The sequence below is a fragment of the Lolium rigidum genome, chromosome 5, assembly GCF_022539505.1.
Source record: "Lolium rigidum isolate FL_2022 chromosome 5, APGP_CSIRO_Lrig_0.1, whole genome shotgun sequence".
NCBI classification, from domain to species: Eukaryota; Viridiplantae; Streptophyta; class Magnoliopsida; order Poales; family Poaceae; genus Lolium; species Lolium rigidum.
Genome location: NC_061512.1, coordinates 244,539,732 through 244,563,903, shown reverse-complemented (window position 1 = coordinate 244,563,903; position 24,172 = coordinate 244,539,732). Strand labels below are relative to the sequence as shown.

The 24,172-nt window shown below is 42.2% G+C and overlaps 1 protein-coding gene and 3 long non-coding RNA genes across 9 annotated transcripts in view; all 4 read right to left on the bottom strand.

Annotated features, from left to right (window-relative positions):
* Window positions 1-1,844: 1,844 nt before the first annotated feature.
* The window catches only part of LOC124657377, a 51,960-nt gene continuing 29,632 nt past the window's right edge, over window positions 1,845-24,172 (bottom strand). Inside the window, exons 3-11 of the mRNA XM_047195940.1 lie at window positions 6,243-6,434; window positions 5,994-6,136; window positions 3,319-3,464; window positions 2,830-2,891; window positions 2,601-2,669; window positions 2,345-2,518; window positions 2,136-2,260; window positions 1,894-2,049; window positions 1,845-1,862 (exon numbers count right to left, since the gene is read on the bottom strand). Coding sequence (XP_047051896.1) covers window positions 1,845-1,862; window positions 1,894-2,049; window positions 2,136-2,260; window positions 2,345-2,518; window positions 2,601-2,669; window positions 2,830-2,891; window positions 3,319-3,464; window positions 5,994-6,136; window positions 6,243-6,434 — 1,085 coding nt within the window. The remainder of the gene's footprint in view (window positions 1,863-1,893; window positions 2,050-2,135; window positions 2,261-2,344; window positions 2,519-2,600; window positions 2,670-2,829; window positions 2,892-3,318; window positions 3,465-5,993; window positions 6,137-6,242; window positions 6,435-24,172) is intronic.
* On the bottom strand, window positions 8,879-10,746 carry LOC124657837. The gene is made up of 3 exons (XR_006988895.1): window positions 10,470-10,746; window positions 10,219-10,328; window positions 8,879-9,560 (listed from the first exon to the last, which is right to left on the bottom strand). It is a non-coding gene; the product is annotated as an uncharacterized LOC124657837 (long non-coding RNA).
* Window positions 10,820-16,569, bottom strand: LOC124657833. Of its 6 annotated transcripts, none has more exons than XR_006988890.1 (6): window positions 16,362-16,569; window positions 16,103-16,276; window positions 14,865-14,973; window positions 14,050-14,147; window positions 11,343-11,754; window positions 10,820-10,947 (listed from the first exon to the last, which is right to left on the bottom strand). It is a non-coding gene; the product is annotated as an uncharacterized LOC124657833 (long non-coding RNA). The 6 variants fall into 6 exon arrangements; XR_006988887.1 differs by having other exon boundaries at window positions 11,343-11,803; window positions 16,103-16,266; XR_006988888.1 differs by having other exon boundaries at window positions 10,820-10,964; window positions 16,103-16,266.
* Window positions 19,056-21,250, bottom strand: LOC124657839. Its single transcript, XR_006988898.1, has 3 exons — window positions 21,117-21,250; window positions 19,238-19,368; window positions 19,056-19,117 (listed from the first exon to the last, which is right to left on the bottom strand). It is a non-coding gene; the product is annotated as an uncharacterized LOC124657839 (long non-coding RNA).

The window sequence follows — 24,172 nt, the reverse complement described above, 5'->3', positions numbered from 1 at the left end:
GGCTTAACAGATGCTCAACTCCAGTTTGCCGGCTCGTTTCAACCGGGCAGACATGAGGACGGATTTCATTCAGCTGGGATACTTCAACTTCGCACTAGGAGGACATCTACCAGAAAGCAGCAGCTCGAGCGATGGTAGCAGCGTGAGCACATCCTCATTTGCTGACGGGATCAGGGGATGAGAAATACATAATCATACTTGCAGAAAGTTGGATGCTATTGACGCACATTTCCTTGGGTGGCAGCCCGTGTGACTAATGCCTGGCAATACATTAAGGTATCTAGTGAGGCAGAACGCAAAGGCTGAAGCAGGCGTTGCCAGATAAGTTTGTAGCACGCGCACTGTTGTTGGTATAATCTAGTGTAAATTATGATATGTACATGTGTTGTGCATAGTCCTATTATTCCTGAGGAATATGTGTCCCAGCCGAAAGACAGAACAACAATAACACTAGACACCTTCATATGCACCAGCAAGCATGATCGCGCAACCATGGAGCTAAAAAACAGAACAACAGAGGAACTGATTAAATACTCCCCCTTCCTCAATTCCGTTGACTCCACCCCGAAATCATGACTGCTGACCTTGTAGTGTTCTCGACAATATTTACACTATTGTACTCTAGTATTACTGTTCTCTATCTATAGTCACAAATTGTGTCTAGTCAACTCTTCCGGACTACAAATATTAGGAATATTTTGTTCATTCTGTCCTCAAGAAGACCGAGACAATAGCCACTTCCAATCCATCAACCCATGTTGTAGACTGTGACGTTGCAACCAAGTTTTGGGAAACTAAATCGTTTGGATGCCTAGATTTTGGAAGCACACAAAGCACCACGGGATGCAATGCTAGCTTGCGTGGCCCTTCTCGGCCGGGCGCGAGCAATGGCGCTTGAGGTCAACCTAGGAGCACCAAGCGCTTGGAGACCAGAAGCTACAAACCATACAAAAGTTCCATAGTCCTAATATTGTTACCAAGGCCAACAATGAATGATCTGAGAGCTTTGCCGTCTAAGTAAGAACTTTTCCACGACTTTTTACAACACCATGCTTTCTTTTGAAGGAAAATTTTCCGCCATGCTTTGTTTTGAGGGAAACATTTCCCCAATGCTGGTCTAGGACATCCTGTTGGCCAGCAAGATATCAATATGGCTTGGGCACAGGCCACCTGTCATTCAATATTATTTTTTCAATATAATTTCATGGACGCATTAATAGTACATGCTACTAAAAACAAGTGGGGGCTTGAGAAACAGAAGAATTACTGGTTTCTCTTCTTCCTATTTTTAGTCGATCGTTCCATCTTTCTAGTCGGTGTTTCCATGTTTTTGATAGGAGGACCGCTGGAATCTCTGATCCAAGATATTTTGAAGTAAGTTAGTGCTGAACCCTTGAACACATATATCTCTACAATAAGCATGGAGAAAAATACCTTTCAAACTGAAGTTTAAACCCTTTCTTCATAACTTCCGTAATCTTCGTATTTGGCAAAAAAGGAGTTGTTCGACTTTCATCATAAAAGTTCATGCCCATGAATTTACCATCTAAACCCACAAGGGGCCCCCCAATACCAACCTAATAACAAAAAAAAGAAGCACGTAATGTTACACCACGTTTGTACTAACAGTTCAGTAGATGTATCAATAAACTCATCAGACAAATCAAATGGATTAACTATCTACACAAGTACCATGTAGAAAACTGACCAAGAAATTCACCACTGTACCTTCTTGATTTTACAAGTGGACAAAACAAGGTCTTCGCAATTAAGATCCAAACCCTGGCATTCTTTCTTTTTTGGGCGACAATTAATTGTACACAACACTTTACCCATTGAGGCCATCAATAACCCATGAGTTTCTTTAATCCGACGACCTATTACTGCTACCACCTTATTGCGTGGGCATGCGACCTCGGCACTGAGAATATCTACTGGAGAAATATCACGGAGATCCTTTCCGAGACTGAAAATAGCAATGTTGTAATTTGAATGATACAATTCCAGCATGCCATCCACACATTGTCCTGGAGGGAGAAACACCTCAAACTGCAACAAACAGAGTGATACAGCTCGAGTAATTAACCATCACGTAGCTTAAAAGACCAAGAAAACAAATAGTGTCAGCAACTAACCCTCAGGTTCTCATCAATTTCGTCTGGAGCATCACCAGTCCTAACCAAACTGGCCGAAGTAAGTACGAACGTGTCGGGGCTCCACGTTATAAGCAGGCATGTGCATGCAAAAAACCTCTCGTGTTCTGCAAATAATAACTATGAGCATTAGTTAGTGAGGGTAAAATACTATCACGAAAGAATAACGAGCATACGGCTATAAGGATCACCCTTGAATGAAGCGATTGAGACAACACTTTTTGACATTTTCTCAGTGACTTGTTCTCCAAGTTGCTCCCAGATAGGCTTCCCAGGACCACTGTAAGGGTAATCGAAAGGAAACCCTTCCCAATAATGAAATTGACCAAAATCGTGTTCAAACGTACCAGCCAAGCCCCCATTGACTGGTTAATTAAGAAAGAAATACACAAGTAAGCAATGAAGAAGTGCACATATGAGAAGTTAGCAATATGAAATACGACTTACGCTCAAAAACAAGTGGCGGTGGCTGGGGATAGCCCAAGGATTGAAGAATCGTAGATCTTACCATAAATCCTGATGCAATAAGATAACATTCACATAATCAATATGGTGTGCACAATATGGTGTTCACATAATCTATATATATATATATATATATATATATATATATATATATATATATATATATATATATATATATATATATAATGATGGCTTGCATGATAATTTATACCTGAAGGGATGACACTCTTTACACCTTGAGGCAACGAATATCCACGGAAGACGGAAGTTTTACTGCAATGAAACATGTTAAATACAGGTAAAACCTACACATAAACCAAATTCTACAAAAGGAAACAAGTATGGAAAATACTTGGACATCAGATTATACATATTCAAAAAAATAGCACGAGGATCAAGATATCAAAAAAAGGGAGTCACTTTGTCCAGCCTTCACCAATATCTTCTTCAGTTAGGCAAATACACAAGGTTCAACATTGTAGCAAGAACACTAAATTCGACATTAGTATCCACCACTGATTACTGTTGCGAAAACTTGTAAGACTCCAATGTTTCCTAGCTAGTATCCATTTAGGCAAGTTATGTGACGTGAACTGAAAGCTACTTCCCCTCGAGTCCAAAGATCAAATTCTAACTTAATTACTGTTCCCGGGCTATTCACTAATGGCTGATAAGTATTGTACTTGGGCAGAACATATACCTGGTTATCACAAGAGCCTGCAACAATTCATGAAGCATCTTCGTTGGTATGAAGGTGGTTTTGCCTTCAGAACATCCAACGATAACACCAGCCAAGTGTCCCGATCTATCATGACCAAAGCATATAACTGCCCCTCCCAGTGCAGTCTAGTAAAAGCGTCGTGGATCAGAACGGAAGAGGTTCACACACATATTCAGCTGGGACACTTCAACTTCGCACTAGGAGGACATCTACCAGAAAGCAGCAGCTCGAGCGAGGGTAGCAGCGTGAGCACATCCTCATTTGCTGACGGGATCAGGGGATGAGAAATACATAATCATACTTGCAGAAAGTTGGATGCTATTGACGCACATTTCCTTGGGTGGCAGCCCGTGTGACTAATGCCTGACAATACATTAAGGTATCTAGTGAGGCAGAACGCAAAGGCTGAAGCAGGCGTTGACAGATAAGTTTGTAGGACGCGCACTGTTGTTGGTATAATTTAGTGTAAATTATGATATGTACATGTGTTGTGCATAGTCCTATTATTCCTGAGGAATATGTGTCCCAGCCGAAAGACAGAACAACAATAACACTAGACACCTTAATATGCACCAGCAAGCATGATCGCGCAGTCATGGAGCTGAAAGATAGAACAACAGAGGAACTGATTAAATACTCCCCCTTCCTCAATTCCGTTGATTCCACCCCGAAATCATGACTGCTGACCTTGTAGTGTTCTCGACAATATTTACACTTTTGTACTCTAGTATTACTGTTCTCTATCTATAGTCACAAATTGTGTCTAGTCAACTCTTCCGGACTAGAAATATTAGGAATATTTTGTTCATTCTGTCCTCAAGAAGACCAAGGCAATAGCCACTTCCAATCCATCAACCCATGTTTGGAACCAAAATTTGGGAAACTAAATCGTTTGGATGCCTAGATTTTGGAAGCACACAAAGCACCACGGGATGCAAGGCTAGCTTGCGTGGCCCTTCTCGGCCGGGCGCGCGCAATGGCGCTTGAGGTCAACCTAGGAGCACCAAGCGCTTGGAGACCAGAAGCTACAAACCATACAAAAGTTCCATAGTCCTAATATTGTTACCAAGGCCAACAATGAATGATCTGAGAGCTTTGCCGTCTAAGTAAGAACTTTTCCACGAACTTTTACAACACCATGCTTTCTTTTGAAGGAAAATTTTCCGCCATGCTTTGTTTTGAGGGAAACATTTCCCCAATGCTGGTCTAGGACATCCTGTTGGCCAGCAAGATACCAATATGGCTTGGGCACAGGCCACCTGTCATTCAATATTATTTTTTTCAATATAATTTCATGGACGCATTAATAGTACATGCTACTAAAAACAAGTGGGGGCTTGAGAAACAGAAGAATTACTGGTTTCTCTTCTTCCTATTTTTAGTCGGTCGTTCCATCTTTCTAGTCGGTGTTTCCATGTTTTTGATAGGAGGACCGCTGGAATCTCTGATCCAAGATATTTTCAAGTAAGTTAGTGCTGAACGCTTGAACACATATATCTCTACAATAAGCATGGAGAAAAAAATACCTTTCAAACAGAAGTTTAAACCCTTTCTTCATAACTTCCGTAATCTTCGTATTTGGCAGAAAAGGAGTTGTTCGACTTTCATCATAAAAGTTCATGCCCATGAATTTACCATCTAAACCCACAAGGGGCCCCCCAATACCAACCTAATAACAAAAAAAAACACATAATGTTACACCAGGTTTGTACTAACAGTTCAGTAGATGTATCAATAAACTCATCAGACAAATCAAATGGATTAACTATCTACACAGGTACCATGTAGAAAACTGACCAAGAAATTCACCACTGTACCTTCTTGATTTTACAAGTGGACAAAACAAGGTCTTCGCAATTAAGATCCAAACCCTGGCATTCTTTCTTTTTTGGGCGACAATTAATTGTACACATCACTTTACCCATTGAGGCCATCAATAACCCATGAGTTTCTTTAGTCCGACGACCTATTGCTGCTACCACCTTATTGCGTGGGCATGCGACCTCGGCACTGATAATATCTACTGGAGAAATATCACTGAGATCCTTTCCGAGACTGAAAATAGCAATGTTGTAATTTGAATGATACAATTCCAGCATGCCATCCACACATTGTCCTGGAGGGAGAAACACCTCAAACTGCAACAAACAGAGTGATACAGCTCGAGTAATTAACCATCACGTAGCTTAAAAGACCAAGAAAACAAATAGTGTCAGCAACTAACCCTCAGGTTCTCATCAATTTCGTCTGGAGCATCACCGGTCCTAACCAAACTGGCCGAAGTAAGTACGAACGTGCCGGGGCCCCACGTTATAAGCAGGCCTGTGCATGCAAAAAACCTCTCGTGTTCTGCAAATGCGAATAGCTTATTATTGTGATTGCCTCGGCCTGGGGGCAGATCCGCAGGATTAGACGTTTCCATAGTGTGGAGGGCGCGGGGGCAAAAAGACGTGACGATAGCAATATTTTCGTCGTGTAGTCCCAAGTACCCATTCATAGTTGGGTTAATGTTGTTAGGAATACGCAGCTCAATCTATATATAGGGAGAAAAGCCCCTCAGTAAATTGAATGATCATCCATGATCAATTAGCTTGAAAGTAATAAACGAAGCAGATAATATAGGAAAACAGTTGAGCAGCAGAACACCTACTAACCCTCAGTTTATCATCTTTGGTTCTGTTAGCGTTAAATTCGTGGGCGAATCGCGCCGAGGTCACAAATATTTTATGGCGATCTTGTATGTAACCATGCCTGAGACGCACAGCTGTGGCCGAGCATGCAAATACCATCACTTCGTCTGCACAACCAAGATCATGCATGGTCCAAGTTATCAATTGGTGACCAATGAATAATAAGAATTTGGAGAAAAGTAGTAGTATTGTACATAGCAGAATAATAATCACCATGGAACAGAGCAATCGAGGCGACACTGCGGTGAAAGTTTGAAGCTGAAATTTTACAAGGGCCAAGATCATCGCCAAATCTTTCTTTGGGCGGTTCGAATTTAGTAATGTCTGCTTCATTCTTGAGGCCGACAAGACCGTCCCTGATCCTCTCTAGATTAGCTTCATATGCCTTTGTCATAGCAATTTGGCCTAATTAGAATCAAGAAGGTGAAACAACGGTGCTGTAGCAGTTAATTAGAGCGTGCGGCTGAGCAGTAAGAAATTAGTAAAGGAAGAATCAGAAGCAAGAAAGGTTAGAAATCGATCCGGGACTTACGTCGCATCTTCTTTATGTAGGCTTCCTTGACCGCAAGCCTCGACGCAGTGCTGCTGCCCTCCTCGCCGCTGGTCCTTTTATCCATGGTCGTGGCAGTCCTGAAACATAACAGAGTTCGATTATCTCCGATCCCGACGGATCAAGTCGCTTGGTTGGAGAAGTGCTCCGTGAGAAATTAAGCTCGTGAAGAAACAGAGACTCACATCGCGCAATCTTGGAGCGAGCAAAGGCAGGGTGGCGTAGCTTAGCTGAGGAAGGGAGTAGAGATCGCGCACCGCTATCGATTGTGCCTTGGCGGCTAGGGTTGGAGATCCAAAAGTTTTAATAAGGGGCATCCAGCACACTCCGTAATCGCAGGGGAAACCAATCGCAATTTGCGATGCACCCGCCCGTTCCATCTATCTGAGTTCCATCTCGCCCACAACCAACACCCACGACGCCAACGAGCAGGAGAGGACGGCGCACATGACGCCGACAAGCAGTACGACCGCGCACACGACGCCGACGAGTAGGACGACCGCTCCCAGGCTGGGTTCAATACCTCCTATCGGCCCTGTCGGACCGGATGGCATATCCATGGCACTACGGCAGGGATGGACCAGGACAGGTGCGGGCGATCATGTCCAATCCTCCATGGCAGCCAGCGTCCTGCTGCTTCGGTGCCACAGAACAAAAAATCAGGGAGGTTAGAACACAATTCTAAACTGCCAAATTGGCTATTCAGTAGAACACATACATATGCCGCGTTGTAATCTGCTGGCCATGCTGCTTGCTGTATGCAAATAACAATATGACGGAGTAGTAATTTAGGCCAAAACCTGGGTATTTGCCGGAGCCTAGTAAATTCCCGACTAGGCCCCGTATTGCCACTTGGTTCACTGTTTTATTTCCCCTTTATTTGCCGCGCTCGCGCTCTTCATAGACTCGGCCCGGAATCTGACGGCAAAACAAATCGAGGCCCGGAATCTGACGGCAAAACAAATCGAGTTAAACTCCTGGAGTCCTGGTATGTGTGCCAAGCACCGCGATAGATTCATCCATGCATAAAAACCTTGATGGATTCCGCTCAACTTTGATCTATGCATATGTTATGATTGATGCGTACAAGGAACATAACAAGGTAACAGAGGCCAATCGTACACATACCAGGCTATACGTAGTCCCACGTTGGCAGCGGCGCGACTAAACCAGTCAGCTTCTCCATGGTCGGCGCACGGCAGAGACGGCAACTGTCTCAACCCCTCATCTCCTTCGGCGGCGCGCGACGGCCACTCTCTGCCTACTTCTCCGGAGGGCATCTCGTCTGCAACAGCTCACGCGTATCATTCGAATGATCCGGAAAGACAGGGATAGAGAAGAAGAAATCATCCTACCAGCAGATAGATGCATCTCACCTGACCTTAAAGATCAATCCAACCCGAAGCAGTCGGACAGCTCATGAAACCAAGATCATCAAAGAACCACCGGTGCTAGCCTTTGCCTCCATAGCGCCATGGCTCTCCTCTCCTCTCCTCGACAAAGTCAAAGTCTAAGTCACAAAGTCACGCGCAGCCGACGCGCGGCATGTAACCAGGGGACTTCTACTTATAGAGCCAGAAAGGTAGGTTTGAACTTTTGAGGAGGGGAAAATGTGGAGCGGGAAAGGAAGAGAGTTTTCAGATCATTTTTCTCCTCTCTCTCTTGGACGGATGAGATGTGCCTGGTGTTGTAGATCGATGGCGTGATAGCTGGTATAAATGAAACACAGCACTTATTAGCTGGTGGTATAAAACGAACCACCAACATCGAACTCGAGGGGACTCCTAATTAATAGGTACGGTCAATTCAATTAGTGAACTGTGTCAAAGAAAATTCATTTAGTAGTAGACTAATTCCGAGCTGCTAACTTCCATATCAAGTTAATCGCGGTGGCATGCATATTACTTGATTGCTTGTTGATAGCGCCCCATTTTCGATCTCAGAACATACAAGGGACCTTTTTCCTAGCTTTCTTGGATATAGACGGATTTCTAGCATGTGCTTGTCTCATATACTCTCCATGCTCTAAAATAGCCTAAATTTTAGCCTCAAACTCTTTTTTTCTGAAATGGGCGGCTTTCTCTTGATATACTCTCTCTGTTCTGACATAATCAACAACAACACACGAAAATGACGCGGTTTTGCTCTTTTTATTGGACCTTGTAATTTGCAATGTAGTTTGGATTGCTTGCTCTCACACCAAAGTAGTACTAACAAATGAACACTAGTTTGTCTCAATTTCTCAAGAAAAATGGAGGGGGTATAAACATAGTAGCCAAACAGCTCGGTTCATATATATTGTTGGGTACACATACTCGCTTGCAGAGGCACATATGCAACAAATCTCATGTGCACTGTAACGCATCAACAAATGAAAACTTTCCAAAATAAATTATTTGATCATCACCAAAATTTTACCTACACATACAACAACTAATGCCTTGGGTAGCTAATGTGCTCTTAGCCTACTCACTCTTCCAGCAAGGCAAAAAATTATAACAACCTTTTGGACTTGTGTGTGGGCAGGCGCACGCGCGCACACACACTGGTTCTGCTCCGTGCCTTCCTCCTCCATCCAAGCCATGTACTCGCCGCCACGATTGAAACATAAATCATCTACTCTTATTCTCTTACACCATCCAGGCTTCTTCATCACTGCTACTAAAAGGCACATGGGCTACTACTGGAGGCCGCAACCAGCGAAGCCAGATCGGTAAGTGGCATTATGGATAGGGGTTCTTCAATGCTCGAGTTAACTGAACCTCTTCAGCTTGGCAGCTCCTTGATCATGTCAGCAACAGTCTGGCAGCCCCTTCGTGCCAGCATGTGCAGCCAAACAAAAAGCACAATGGTCATGCCATTACTCCATAGCCGATGTAGTCATTGTCAGATAAAATAAAGGGTCACCGTCCTCAAGCTGCTCTGCTCAGCCATCATGGAAACTAGCAGACACCTCTCTTCCTAGCAATCGCAACACTGGCCTGCCAAAAATCAAATGTTAGTATGTTGAAGAAGAATAAAATCAATAACTTTGCACCAGACATGTACAAACGAATATATGAAAGGACACCAATTTATGGAAAGCTCCATCATTCATTTAATCAACTAAGCTTAATCGGATCATCCACATGTCCCTATTTTCGTGAGACAAATTCGATACTCCTTGTGGTATTGCTTCTCTTGCAATTATGTCCAAAAAGCATCATCTCTTAGTTTGATGAAATGTTTAGAGCAACCTTACTTAAAACCTTCGACATAACAATGTGGCGTAGCATAGCTGAAGATACCATACCATGTTTAAACTGAACATTGGCAAAAGTATAGCTAGGTTCATACATAAACAAAATTGATTAAATGATGTCAGGAAAAAACGAAAACAAGCATTTTTTTTTTTATTGTAACTACCACATACATGATTAGTTCTTTGTAATCCTCTAACTGAATAAGCATCCAATCCCAGAACTCATAAAATGCATTTGACATCTCGCACTTTCAGCTACGACCAAACCAGATGCACTCGAAATACCCATGTTATAGCTAAATGCAGACCACAAGTCGCTACAAGGAATCACATCCACACTTCGACATGTCCTAGAAGACGAGTAGAATAGAGAAGATAGGAGGTTCTCGAGCACGCACCAGCCAGGGCTGGAGCAGCCGAGAACACGTGAAAGGCGTTGTTGCAGAAGAGCACGGAAGTGTCCTCAACACTGGCTGTTGCAGGTACTCCATGTAGGCATGCATAGCACCTGAAATGAAGATAAAAATAGGACACATGAACTAATAAAACAAGTGAAATAAATTCTTGTTAAGAACACCAGATCAAAATAAGCAATGCAATAAGATTAGTGAACAAAGTAATTTTACAATAAGATCCCGCCACGCAGCACCTCGAGCTCCATCACCTGGATCCCGCCGCCGGTGCCAGTTTGTCGAGGTCCCGCCGTCACTGCCTCAGGCTCCATCTCCAGCAGCAGGAATCCACTTCCGGCTCCAGCACATCGAGCTCCCGCTCCGCCACCACCTAGGCCCAGCCGTTGCGCCTCTGTCTTCCCTTCCCTGCTGTAGAGTGGTCAGGTGCTCCTGCACATTCCCACAGACGAGCTCCACCATGACCAGGTTCATGCTGCAGCAGGGATGAGAAGACCTTCTCCCTGTAGGCGTTCTGACTTCTGCTTCCCTTCATCCCGTCGGCACTATCGTCACCTTCCCACCACCGCCCCGGAAAACTCCGCCGCCGTCCTCGCATGCAGAGCTCCTCGTCGTCACCGTGCTCACTGTCGGAGGGCTCCCACCAACCAGCCTACTTCGAGTGTGCCGAGATCCCACCGCTGTGTTTTTGCCACCGCTCTGATGCAGCTGATGAGCCTGCATGTACTGCAACTCTGTAACAATTCATCTCTGCAAATTAAATACTAGCACAAAACTGTAATTGTTCCAAGGAGAAAATTAACATTTATGTTACATTTCTCAAATTGAGATCAGTAAGTCATGAGATAAGGAGTTTCAGTCTTTGTTACGTCACACACAGCTTTAATTAAAAAACACATGCTTTTCAGAATAACAAATCACTCTATGTATAAAATGGATAAAATTTATAAACTATACAGTTATGGGTAGTTTGTTGTTCATAATTGTTGGCCCTGATGTTGCAAAACTCTCCAAAGAGCAACAGTAATTGTATTTTTATGAGTATGACTACGAACCAAGCTTCTTCAGCAGATTAAAAATGAAGAAGAGAGAGTGCAATAATCATGATATACCTGGGAACAATGATCATCCTGATAATGACTATGACAACGATAGAACACCTCATCTCTCCAGATGGTGTTATAGAGTAGGTAGGATCAGAGAAAAAATCAGTAACACATGCGCAGTGGATGGTGGTTAGGCTAAGCCAGCCGCTGGCGATGAGTGAATGCCTCTGGGCACATGTGGACTGGATGGCCAGGGGCGTCAGTGCGGTGAACTGGATGATGTTCGAGTTTGAGAGCCCGTCCTTGTCCTCATGGCTATGCCTGTTTCCACCCTATGTGCCCCAGCTCATGGCCTTACTCCAGAAGCGGCTATTTGCTGCGAGCGAGTACATGGCCCAGTCGGTGATGTTCTGGCAGTAGTACATCCCCAATAAATGAAGGTGAGGGGATCCATTTGCAAGAGCAACCACACTCTCATCTGGAGATGCAGAAATGGCCATATGTTAAGTTTTGAAATGAGCATGGCTCTACATATGTAAAAGAAAGACCATTTAGGCAAAACTCATACTCGTGAAAAAGAACACAATTGATCTAAATCAATATATTCTTAAAAAGAGAACAGTTTTACAAAATCAAGACATTCTTAAGCACCTTCATGGCTTAGCTAGTTATATAACCAAAATTCACAATGCAACTGTAGTATACAGCAGAGAACAGCTGCTTTGTGGGTTTTACTGATCACAGAACTCAACATCAATTCAGTTCATGTTGGAATACATAATTACCTGAAGTCTAGAACTCAACAGTTATGCTGTCACTCGATCAATACATGTACAAACACAAGAAAGTGTTTGAAGAACTGACATGCTATATTCCGGAAAGGTATTGAACAAGCATGGAACAGAGTGAATTTCATTTTGGGGAATATATTTATCTCAGATTTCTGTTCATGCACAACTGACAAAAGAAAGGAACAAAAAATAAAATGGAGCAAGTCCAGTGCATAGGTCAAATTAATGGTATATTCCTCCAACTCCCAGCTTGTCCTTTTCTTTGTCTGTTGGCACAAGTGACCATCTAAACCATTTGGCTCACAACCAGATCAGGAAACGGAACAAGAAAAGGTAAAATTAGAAGATTCTTTTGACCAAAGGCACACATCAGATTGCTTATTTTACAATAGAATCGCCAATTCACCATACATAGGTCAATCCTAAAATTGTAAAACAAGGCCTAAGCCCACTAAACTAAACCAAAGATTTAATGGAGATGCACAAACACACAGAGTCACTGAACAACAACTACTACTACCTTCGAAACTCATTAATTTCGTGCCACATGACTTAAAATATTCAGGGAAAAATAGATAGCAGATTCTAAGGCAGATCTTCTCTAACTATGAACCCCCAAATTTCACACTCGCAATACCACCATCAAAACCACAGAAACAACCAATCACCCCCACAAAAAGAACTAGATTTCCAGCCAAGTTCTTACGCCCTAGAATTGGGCAGATTTGGAGAAATACGCTCAATTTAGGAAAATTTAGAAGCCAAGTATAGAATGCTTAACTAACATTAACTAATGTTTATATTTGATAAATTGTACAGTACACATGTTGAGTGAAAGGCCAATTGCGATATTGTTTTTTACCTACAAGAATTTATTTGAAGAATATTTGCCATGGAAGCAATAGGAAAATAGGAACGGGGCTCACAAGTAGCAAAGAATATGCTAAAAGACTAAGAGAGGATGGGAACATTCAAAGTGATACGTTGGAGGTTCTTTTGACGCTACAGCTCATGCTAAATTACAATAAGCCTTGTATTTCTTTGCAGATCCACAAGAACACTCTTTGCTTTTGGTATTATCATGTACGACAGAACAAAATATAAAGCCTATGGACATCCAACAAATATGCACAGTAAATGAATGTGCCCGCATCCAACTATTCTTCAATAGATTTATTCAATAGTTCAGTAAGCCAAAGCTCCAAATCTGAAGAAAGAATTTATGGGAATTGATTTTAATACCAGCTCCAAGTCATCATCAAAACAAAACACACCAATCGCATCGACCAAAATACACATATCAGCGGGACACACTCTTCTTACCTTGAAGCAAGCGACACCTTTGCTTTGGAGAAAAGGGGATTTCTTTCCTCCTCATTTTGGTTGGCGGAGGAAGGAAGTCAGAGAGACGAGGAGGAAGGAAGTAGGCTGGAGAGGGAGTAGCGAAGCAGGCGGTGCGGGTGAGGGCTTGGGGGAGCAAAAAGCGACGGGAGGGAGCATGCGGCGATGGGAGTGCTCGGGAAGGAGGACAGGATTATCCAGCTGGTAAATGACTGCAGGTTTATTCAGTTCAAACTAAATGGGCTTTTTGCAAAATGGATGGTTCGACATGTTTCCGTGACAGAGGGAGTAGTACTGATTCGAAGAATGGCTGGGTCAAACAGAATACATGCCGCAAAATTTTTCCTCTGCAAATTGACTATTTGTTTGCAAATAGATGAAAGGATAGCAATTTATGGAAAGCTCTACCAGTTTCATTCATTTAATCAACAAAGAAAAAGTCGCATTCCACCGATTCAAGTGAAAATAGTAGAAGCAATATCATTGCATCTATGGCTTACGCAAAACAGAAGTCCCGCAGAGCTAATCTTATTTGACCTATCACAACCGCTAGCCAATACTATTTCCATCAAACCAACAACCCATAGACATTTTCTCTAACGACCACGTATAGGAGGCTAGGGGGGGAACTAGAGACTCACCAAAACCACGGAGTCGAAGATGAGGCCATCGTCACCATGGTTGCGGCGAGGTGAACTTGCTGCCATCGCACAACAGCGGGAGCGGAAGTAGTTGAAGCCTGCATAGGTTGCTCAAAAGTTAACAACGGTGCAGACAGAATCATATCTCAAGGATACTCAGTAAATAACGATGTGCAATATAAAGTCATTTATGCTCACTAGATCTGTACCTCAACTATAAAAGATCTCCACATCTAGACTTAAAAGTTAACGCATTCCTGCAAGTATGTGGGTCGCTGAAGTCTAAAATGGCTAGTTATATCAACCACGATAGGTATGTCAAAATTGCTAGCAGAAAGGCATGCAATTTTGCGAGCATTGACGGCGAAGTAACTCGTTATCATTCTTTGTGCAGTGCTATCCGTGTCATGACATGAGATAACAACACTTCATTTGATTATTTGAATGCATAGCCTATACAAGGCTTCAATTATGAAGTTAAGCCGATATCAAAAAACATATATATATATAAGAAGAGAAGGAGGGCTGAGAACAACTGCTGAACCAATCATATTACTTCCCCATCAGCTAATCATTACAGATTAATCAACTCTAGAACAAAACAACCGATAATAGAGAACTTAACAGGAAAAAGTTCTTGACTATTGGTGAAGATGTATTATTAAGTTAGAAAAATACAAATGTTAAGAAAGGCCTAATAAGAATTTGGACACCAGAAATGGATATCCGCGCTTTTTTGCGCATACATTTTTTGGAACATATTCTTTTGCACGATATTTAAAAGTGAACCGTGGACTTGAGGAGTTCATATATACCTGACCATAATTCTGAAAGTGGTGTTTGTGTTCAGTATAAATGCAGTGATGCCTTCCAATCTCCATTTTTACAAGTGTATGCCAAATTGCATGCAGTTCTTGTTAGCTCCTGCCAAGTGAAGAAATAGTCACGATACACCCAAGTACCTGAACAACCAAAAGAATCCCATTTCCAGTTCCATGCGAAGAAACCTATATATGTTGTTTAACTCTGACAAAATAGTAGCCCCTATATACTAAATATTCAAGTAGCCCAACATTCATAATAACATCCAAATTTCAAGCTCACAGTAAGAGAAAGAAAACTGATTTCCCACTCTAAAAATGTCAGAGATTACATGCAATTTTTTTTGTTATATTCAAGAAATACCATATGGTCACTCTTTCGAGTGGCACAATATCAACTATCAGCTTTTCTACAGTAAGAATGATAGCTAATTAAAGCAGGACAATGTTGCTGCAGAACTCATCGAAAAACAAGCGAACGGTGGAAAACAGGTTGATATGAGCTCACAACGATAAGAGTAAAGTTTACTGAAGAATATTCTGCTCTGGTTTCATGTTGATATACTTAAAGTCTACACTTGATTTATCAAACTACATTCATCATTCTCACAAATTAAGCATTGTTGAGACAACTTGGGAAACACAAAACAAAGCGGTCATATCATCCACGCAATTAGAACGAAATGATGCAGAAACAATATAACAGTAGCAACACAATTGAGTTTGCAAAGACAGTTTGTTGCTTGCATCTGGCATCAGTAGCAACACACTTGAGTTTGCAAAGACAGTTTGATGCTTGCATCTGGCATCCATTACAATAATACAAGACAAGAGGCACATGCCACAACAGTAGTATGACACACAATGCTTAAGATCAATATACGTATTACTCTCTGTAGGCCAACAACATGACTGACAATATATATTCATTATGAACCAACAAAAGTGAATTAGAGATTGATATTATTACGAACTATATATGTACACAAGTAACAAGGAAATGGAATGAACATCTTACTAAAATGCATTACTATTAAAAATTGAAAAGGACGCCATTCGGTCATCCACACCAACCAGAATAATGGTTGTAAAGTAAAAGCGTTTAACTATTGGAAGTCAAACAGGATAAACAGATTCTAATTACTCTCTATAGGCCACCAAACATAACCGACAACAGAGCTTCAGCACCCCTCAACGATTTAAAAGCTTCAGGACAGGAACCAGAAACTTACCTAAACCCATGGAGTCGAAGAAAAAAACACCAATGCATTCGCATAATGAACTCGACTCCATGACACAACAGGGAGGGAGGAGGTCAAGGATGAAGTAGTTGAAGCCAATGGTAAGCCAAGCCTACTCAAGATACTCCGGTGTAAGTTTTATCTTCCTACACTTCCTTCGTAATCCTCGATAGATCAGACCAAATGGAGTCAGTTAACAGGAAACATGCATAAGTAGGACAAAATAAAGAAACAACAATGTTTTCCATACCTGTAATAGTTTGAATCTGCCAGCGCTCTCTACTGGGCAAGAAACATTTCATTCGAAATCTTCGGCTGCCTTTTGGAACTATCTTTCTCCGTCAGCATATGTTGTATAAGGATCTTGCTCGATAGTGCATTCTTTTCTGCTCCGGAGAGTGCAATCTTCTACTAAATTTCTGCATACCTTTTGCCACCTTTTGCCTTTCTGGCGATCAGAACCTGCAAATTGAAGATACTATAAGTATACAAAATATTATCCAAACCTTAAAATTTATTCAAACAAGGAGATGCCATCATTATATCAAAACCTGCAGCAGTATGGCAATACAAGTAATCATTCATGTAAATTACATAATTATTCATATCTCAGAAAAGCACATAATCATGAGCTGCTATCATAGATATGTTTGTACATAGTGATCTCATAAATCCTTAATGATACAGAACTAAGTGTGATCAGTTGGCTAGATGCATGGGTGTGCACCCAAGTCACCCATTTTCGAGGCTCGACCCACAGTTGTATTAATAAAAATGTTATGGATGCTAGGGCTTGTTGGACAAGTCTAATAAAAAAAGGTGCCATGATCTAATAAGCATTATCTGCCACGACTTCATAACATAGATGATTAGCCCTACCAGGAATATTGACAGGAGGGAAATGGATATCAAAATGGATTATTGAAAGATGGAATGGCTAACTAAGACACCAATAAAATGAAGGAACGGGGTGCAAAATTGATTCTTAGTAAACAATCCATTGAATACAGAAAACACGCTCAATCTATGGTCATAGTAACAAGACATTGTGCCAATATAGCAATAAGAAATGATTCAGTTACTTGCGATAGATAGAACTCAGATGCCCAGAAGCAAGATCTTTCTCAAATGATAATCAAACAGATAGGACAGATCATACATCCATTTATATTCAGTATGTGGTTCTCACTCACGACTTTTGCACTTACTAACCACCATCTATGCTCAAGTAAACAGTCCAAAAGTAGGGTCAACACTGTCTAATGCATAACCTGTTGGGTTCTCGGGTCCAAGCTCCTCTATTTAAACCTGAATATATCACCAAACCTAGTAAAGCAGGGACGTACACAAGCATACATGAACGCATATACGGTAGTAGCATGTCCATGCATTGATTTATCTAGAATTTGATGGGAGCACATACACATGATGTGCTCGTATAGAAGGCACTCAGCATACCATGTGGTTAATGCACGATACAATACTAAGATAAAGCACAACTGGATAGTATGTTATCCTATCACAAAACATGTACAAGAAACTGATTTAACATACTCAGCACCATGTCAAATATGAAACTACCAGAGACATGTAGAACAACTAAATTCCATGACCAAATAGGCAACTTAGGCCAAGAAGTTTCACTCTTTCTTCTGTAACTGAAGAAGAAATGCAATTCTCTGTCAAGCCAACTTTCCAAGTGCAGTAGATGGACACATTATTATAGGTTTACATTACATCATCTCAGAAGTAAACTGATCAAGTAAATTAAGCACAAAGCTAACCACCAAAGCAGCAAAGAATATTTTGAGATGAAATATTGTTCAACATAATCAATCCAGGACATACAAATCAAGTATGCATGTGTTTGAGCAAGAAACTGTCTGCACCTCTTCAAGGAAGTCATGGTCATCCTCTCCGGAGATATCAGCAGTGCAATGTCTGGCGGAGATGGCGAAGGCACCACACCAGAATCACCACCACGTCCTTCCTGCTCGAAGTAGACATGCAGCATCTGCGGCCCCTCTTCATCTCCCCTTGTGCTGCATCACCTTTATGACAACAGAAGTGACATAGCAGAAGAAGGTGCTTTGACCGGCGGACATACTTCAACAAACAACTTGTGCTCAGATCAAGTTTTCTTGCCTCGACAATAGCTTGTGGACTTTTTAATACCTCAGGAAGCACAAACTGTGACGTAAAAAGAGCTGAGATATGCAAAGCGCAATACCATCACTATTTTTTTTCTCTCGGGCCATCTCATGCTACAGAAACTGCATGTCGAATGCTTTGCCTCAGCACATACCTAACAGGAATCTAAAAAATGCATGCATGATTTAGACTCTTGAGAACACATGATATCTTGCTCCTAATCAGACAATCTTGGCAAAAACTAGTATGTTGCAAGCATCTGCAAGAACAAAAAGTGATTCAGTTCTCTATCGAGCCAACTCTCCAAGTGCGGGAGATGAACACATTATAGGTACATGAGGCAGGACAAAAGGCTACAGTACAACATCACAAAAGTAATCTAACCAAGTAAGTTAAATACAAAGCTGGAACAGTTTTCTACAACACAGCCGAGACATGAATAATCTCAAACAAGCGGCAGCACAATATACAACACGTGTGCAGGGGAATGAAAGTAACAATCATGAATCAAAATCAGCACTTCAGCCTGGACAAACAAACAAATTACACTATCATTCGATTGTCCAGGCTACCAGCAACACTCAAGATCCAAATCGTAAAATAGTGAAAGATGATTCTTTTTACAACCAGACAGCTTACTGCAAGATGGATTTGTCCTACAACACATCTCTCTGAAGAAAAGGCACGAGGGATGGCTCACCAGATGCACGTTGTTCGAGCGCGCCAAAGGAAACGGAGACTGGTCCGCTCGGCAGATAGGCATTGGCAGGCCATCGCCAGCCACTGCACCATGCTAGAGTTCAACGAGGCAGATGTCATCGGTAGACATCTTCATTTTAATGAACACATATGCTTCTATAGAAAAGCACAAAGATTTCCACAAGTCAATGAGTGTTGCTAGCTATAACACGTTTTTGGATCAACCGTGATAACTATGGTAGAGCACAACACAGTTTAGGTAAAAAAAAAATGGACCTTTTGCGGTTGTCGGCCTTTTGTGTTTAATGTCCCTTGAGGTGGAGACTGTCCAGGTCATCCACTCTTTTGTTCTCTTTTGAGCATCTTAGAAAGCGAGGGGATTAGCCTTGATGCAACAACACTTGGTCCTACAATAGGAAAAATTGTTTAATGTCAAGTGCATATATAATAAGAGCACTCGAAAGTTAATTATATCAGCCACTGAACAAAAAATGAGATTATTAGAGGAATAGACAAATCCTCTCTACTAGGAAATAAATGTGCTTAATATATATATCAGTTTAGCAACTTCTGAGTACAGAGGATTAGCATCCAATAAACACCTGATGCTTACGATTATTCTACTCTATGTGTTAATTAATTAGATAAGCATGTTTCCTAACGTTGGATATTTGGCCAATTCCAGATTGACTAGATAAAGCTCTACATTAGATGCTACTGCATTCATCAACAAAAGTGAATAAACAGACCATGAGTACTACAGCCTATTTCATTGATGATTATAACATGGCATCCAATTTTAGAACAACCATCAGGAAGAGGTCAAGAATCCATGCTCAACGGTGAAAGAATGGACAATATCAGTTTATCATGTCTTCAACGAATTTATCATACACAGAAATAGCTCAACCAGGGAAATATGTATGGCTGATAAAGAATTCCATTATCCTATGGTACATAATTCAGCAAACTGTAGCTTACCATCGTTAGAGGATGGGGACAATGGTCACCTATGCCATGGAGGCGTACAAGAGTCCACTGTTGCCGAGGTGAACTTGTCACCATCACACCACAGCAAGGGCAGACCACGGACAGCTTACTGCAAGATGGGTTTGTCCTACAACACATCTCTCTGAAGACAAGGCACGAGGGGTGGCTCACCAGTTGCACCTTGTTTGAGCACGCCAAAGGAAACGGAGGCTGGCCGGCGGATAGGCATTGGCAGGCCATCGCCAGCCACCATGCTAGAGTTCACAGAGGCAGATGTCATCGGTAGACTTCTTCATTTTAATGAACACATATGATTCTACATAAAAGCAAAAGGATTTGCACAAGTCAACGAGTGTTACTAGCTATAACACTTTATGGATCGAACGTGGAAACTATGCTAGAGCACAAGACAGCTCATGTGAAAAAATGGACCTTTTGCGGCGGCCAGCCTTTTGTGTTTAGTGTCCCTTGAGGTGAAGAATGTCCAGGTCGTCCCCTCTTTGTTCACCTTAAGGGTCGTACAAAACGAGGGGATTAGAGGCGATTCAACAACACTTGGTCCTACAATAGGAAAAAATAGTTTACTGTCAAGTACATATATAACAAGAGCACTCGAAAGTTAATTATATCAGCCACTAAACAAAAAACGAGATTATTAGAGGAATAGACAAATCCACTCTAGTAGAAACTAAATGTGCTTAATTCATATCAGTTTATCAACTTCTGGGTACAGAGGATTAGCATCTAATGACCACCTGATGCTTACGATTATTCTACTCTATGTGTCAATTAATTAGATAAGTATGTTTCCTAAACGTTGGATAATTGGCCAATTCCAGGTTGACTAGATAAAGCTCTAAATTAGATGCTACTGAATTCATCAACAAAAGTGAATAAACAGACCATGAATGCTACACCCTATTTCCTTGATGATTATAACATGGCATCCAATTTAAGAACAACCCTCAGGAAGAGGTCAAGAATCCATGCTCAACGGAGAAAGAATGGATAATATCAGTTTATCATGTCTTCAACGAATTTATCATACACATAAATATCTCAACCAGGGAAATATGTATGGCTGATCAAGAATTCCATTATCCTATGGTACATAATTCAGCAAACTGTAGCTTACCATCGTTAGAGGATGGGGATGATGGCTCACCTATACCATGGAGGCGAAGAACAGTCCACTGTTGCCGGGGTGAACTTAACACCATCGCACGACAGCAAGGGCAGACCGCAAACATCACAGCATCAGCACCGCCAGAGCCAAAACGGTCGGGTCATCCAACCTGGCGCCCTCCCGGCCAGCTGCACATCTCGATTGCTGGCCTGCAAAAGATGGATAAACATAACCATCAGTTTAAATAACAATCCCCCAAAGTCAAGATTAAAGCTGAAGCAAACATTACTAACAGTAGCAAACTCTAAACCTCAACTTCCTGACCATGACCATGCAGCAAGTCAAAAAACCAAAAGATAAGAAATGTTGCTGGTTCTAGTCATTAAAAAAGATAGAAGAATTACAATGCAACGAAATTGCACCGCGGAGTCAGTTATACTGAAAGCCAATTTAGTAATATCCATGCAGATAGGAGATTCTTAGGACACCCAGAAACCATCCAAGTGAAATCCAGGGCCGTACACCACAGTATTAATGAGTGGACAGGGACACATTTGTGCAAACAACAAAGTATACAGACAACATTGTTTGCATACGGAGAATCTAACATGCGTGTGTAAACAGATTGGTTTCGCCTCAAACGGGACATCCCAAAAATACATAATGTTGACAAACTATTAATGGTTCACTGTTGAGAACATTGTTGCTTGCAGATTACTAGGATTCCAGTGTACATGAATCTTCAGTAGCTTATCACTAGTTCATTTCCTTTACGGCTTTACCCAAATGTAAGTATCATTAGCAGGTTTCCTTTCCTTAAGTAGCGATGTCTTGCTTGTTCACCTCACCATGTCATTGGTAGCTAAGCTGAAACACCACGGCATCAGGAAAATAAGATGGCAGTTTTGCCGTGCTTTACTATTGCCATGGGTAAGTGTTGGTAGCAAGGCTGGAACATGACCAACTTGAGAGAGCGTCTACACCTAGTCGAGCTGGAAGGAATAGGACCGTGATTACCATAGCGGTGACGGAGCAGAAGAGAAAGTGTTGACGTTGAAGTAACTGAATTGGGGGAAGAAGCGGAGTATGTACTATGATGCAAAACTCATACCTTGAGCCTCTTGATACGCATACGGGGGTGCCGGGGAGAGATTGCTGCCGACAGCTGCGGCGGTTGAATGCGTCGTAGGTGGGTGAATGGCGCCGCCAGCGGCACGTCGAGCGGGCGCGCCTCAGCAGCCGCCATCCATCGGTGGCGCACGCGAAGGGCGGTCGCGTCCTGATGGCCTGAACCCCATCGCCGCGCGGATGCGGACGCCGGCAGACGAGCTCGACGGAGCACCGCGCATCGTGTTGCCGACCCCCGCGCGCTCCGGCGAGCAAGGCCGCCGCGGGACCTGGGCGCGGTGTGGGTCGACGAGCGATAGAATTCCGCGCGCGGCCGGGGCCCGTCGTCGTCGATGCCGGCCTGCTAGGAGTAGCCGGAGGTGCGGCGGCGGGTTGGGAGGTTGGAGGAGAGCAGAGAATGGGAAATTGGGGATCGAGGAGGCGTTAAGTGAGGCGTCCGTTCCCTTCTTTTTTTTTTCCTCAAATACTTCAATGTCAATGTAGTGTAGCGTTAAGTGAGGCGTTAAGTGAGGTTTGCTTTGTATTTCGAGGAGGCTAGCTGTGCTTTAATTCTGGTCCAAAAATTATGGGGACTAGTATATTTCCTTTAAATTTATACTCCTACCAAATTTAGTGTGCTAACTTGTACTACGTGCAAACCAAAAGGCCATGCTAGCATATAGTACTCCCTCTGACTCCATGTCAATGTACATGACCCCATTATTCATCGAGCTCGCTCGCTAAACACACTGGCATAAATTGATCGGACAACCGCCTCGGCACCGCTTCCTCGACAATTGATGATGGACAATTGATGTCCCCCCTCCCGGCCCGCACCTAGAATCTCAATGACGGAGGTAGGGGTGCATGATGAAGAACACTCGTGAGGACTCTTGGTTTCAATCTACTTAACTACTTCATAAATAAATCGAGCGTAGGTCCCCAAGGCATTCTCCCGAACGGGCTATGAATGCACGTAGGAATCGAGTGACGACAGAAAATTTCTAGGGCGATTGAGGTAGAGGGCTAGGCCAGATGGTGCTATACCGCACTTGAAGTAGCACTTTCTTCACATACATAACTATCACACATGAAGATCCTAGACTTATAATGCGAATGTCCCACTTCGAGGATGCTAACACACCTCTTTCAAGAACGTGGCCACTTTTGGGGTTTCCATGTACGTATGGCTTGTCATAATATAAAGAAAGCATAAAGTCACATGTAATCACCATTTGTGATGAAATGCTATTGGATAGACGTCGTTTGGCTCACGGAGAAGGGTTTCACATGAAATCTCACAAGGTAGGGTCGGAATGACTGCCCTTTTGCATAGGGTCCTAAAAAAGATATATAAGGGTGATGTGAAGAAGAAAAACCACGACGAAACTTCAAGTGAAATTTCCTTCACAAACAAGGCTAGCCCACGGGTGATTCTAGATATATAGTCTAAAACTTCCACTTCGAGGCCGTTGACGCACCCCTTTCAAGACCTTGGCCTTTTTTTATTTGACATGTACCTGTGGCATATGCTAACATAAACAAAAAAACGTAAAGTCACATGGAATCACTTTTTGTATGGAAAGCTAGGGTAGAAGCAGTGGGGCCCATGGAACTAGATTTTAAATGAAGTCGCACGAGAAAAAGAAAAAGAGCCATCCAACTATAATTAAGTGGGAGGCGAGTTTACTTGGGCGTGCTACCTAAATAGATATAACATTTCTTGATGTTGCTATAATAAGAGCCAACGAAGTTTCATTGGCACATCAAGAAAAAAAGACCGATCGAGAGCTATCCAATTAGGTTGTTTATATTTTTTTTAGAACAACAACATATTTCATTAATATAAAAACAAGTTACATCAACAAACAAAATATAGAAACTGAAACACGGACCAGAATAAAATAGATTTCCTGGAAACTTTGCAGGTAGAACCCTAAAGGATAGAAAAATATAGAACCATCCCTAGGCTTTCCCTGCACTCACCA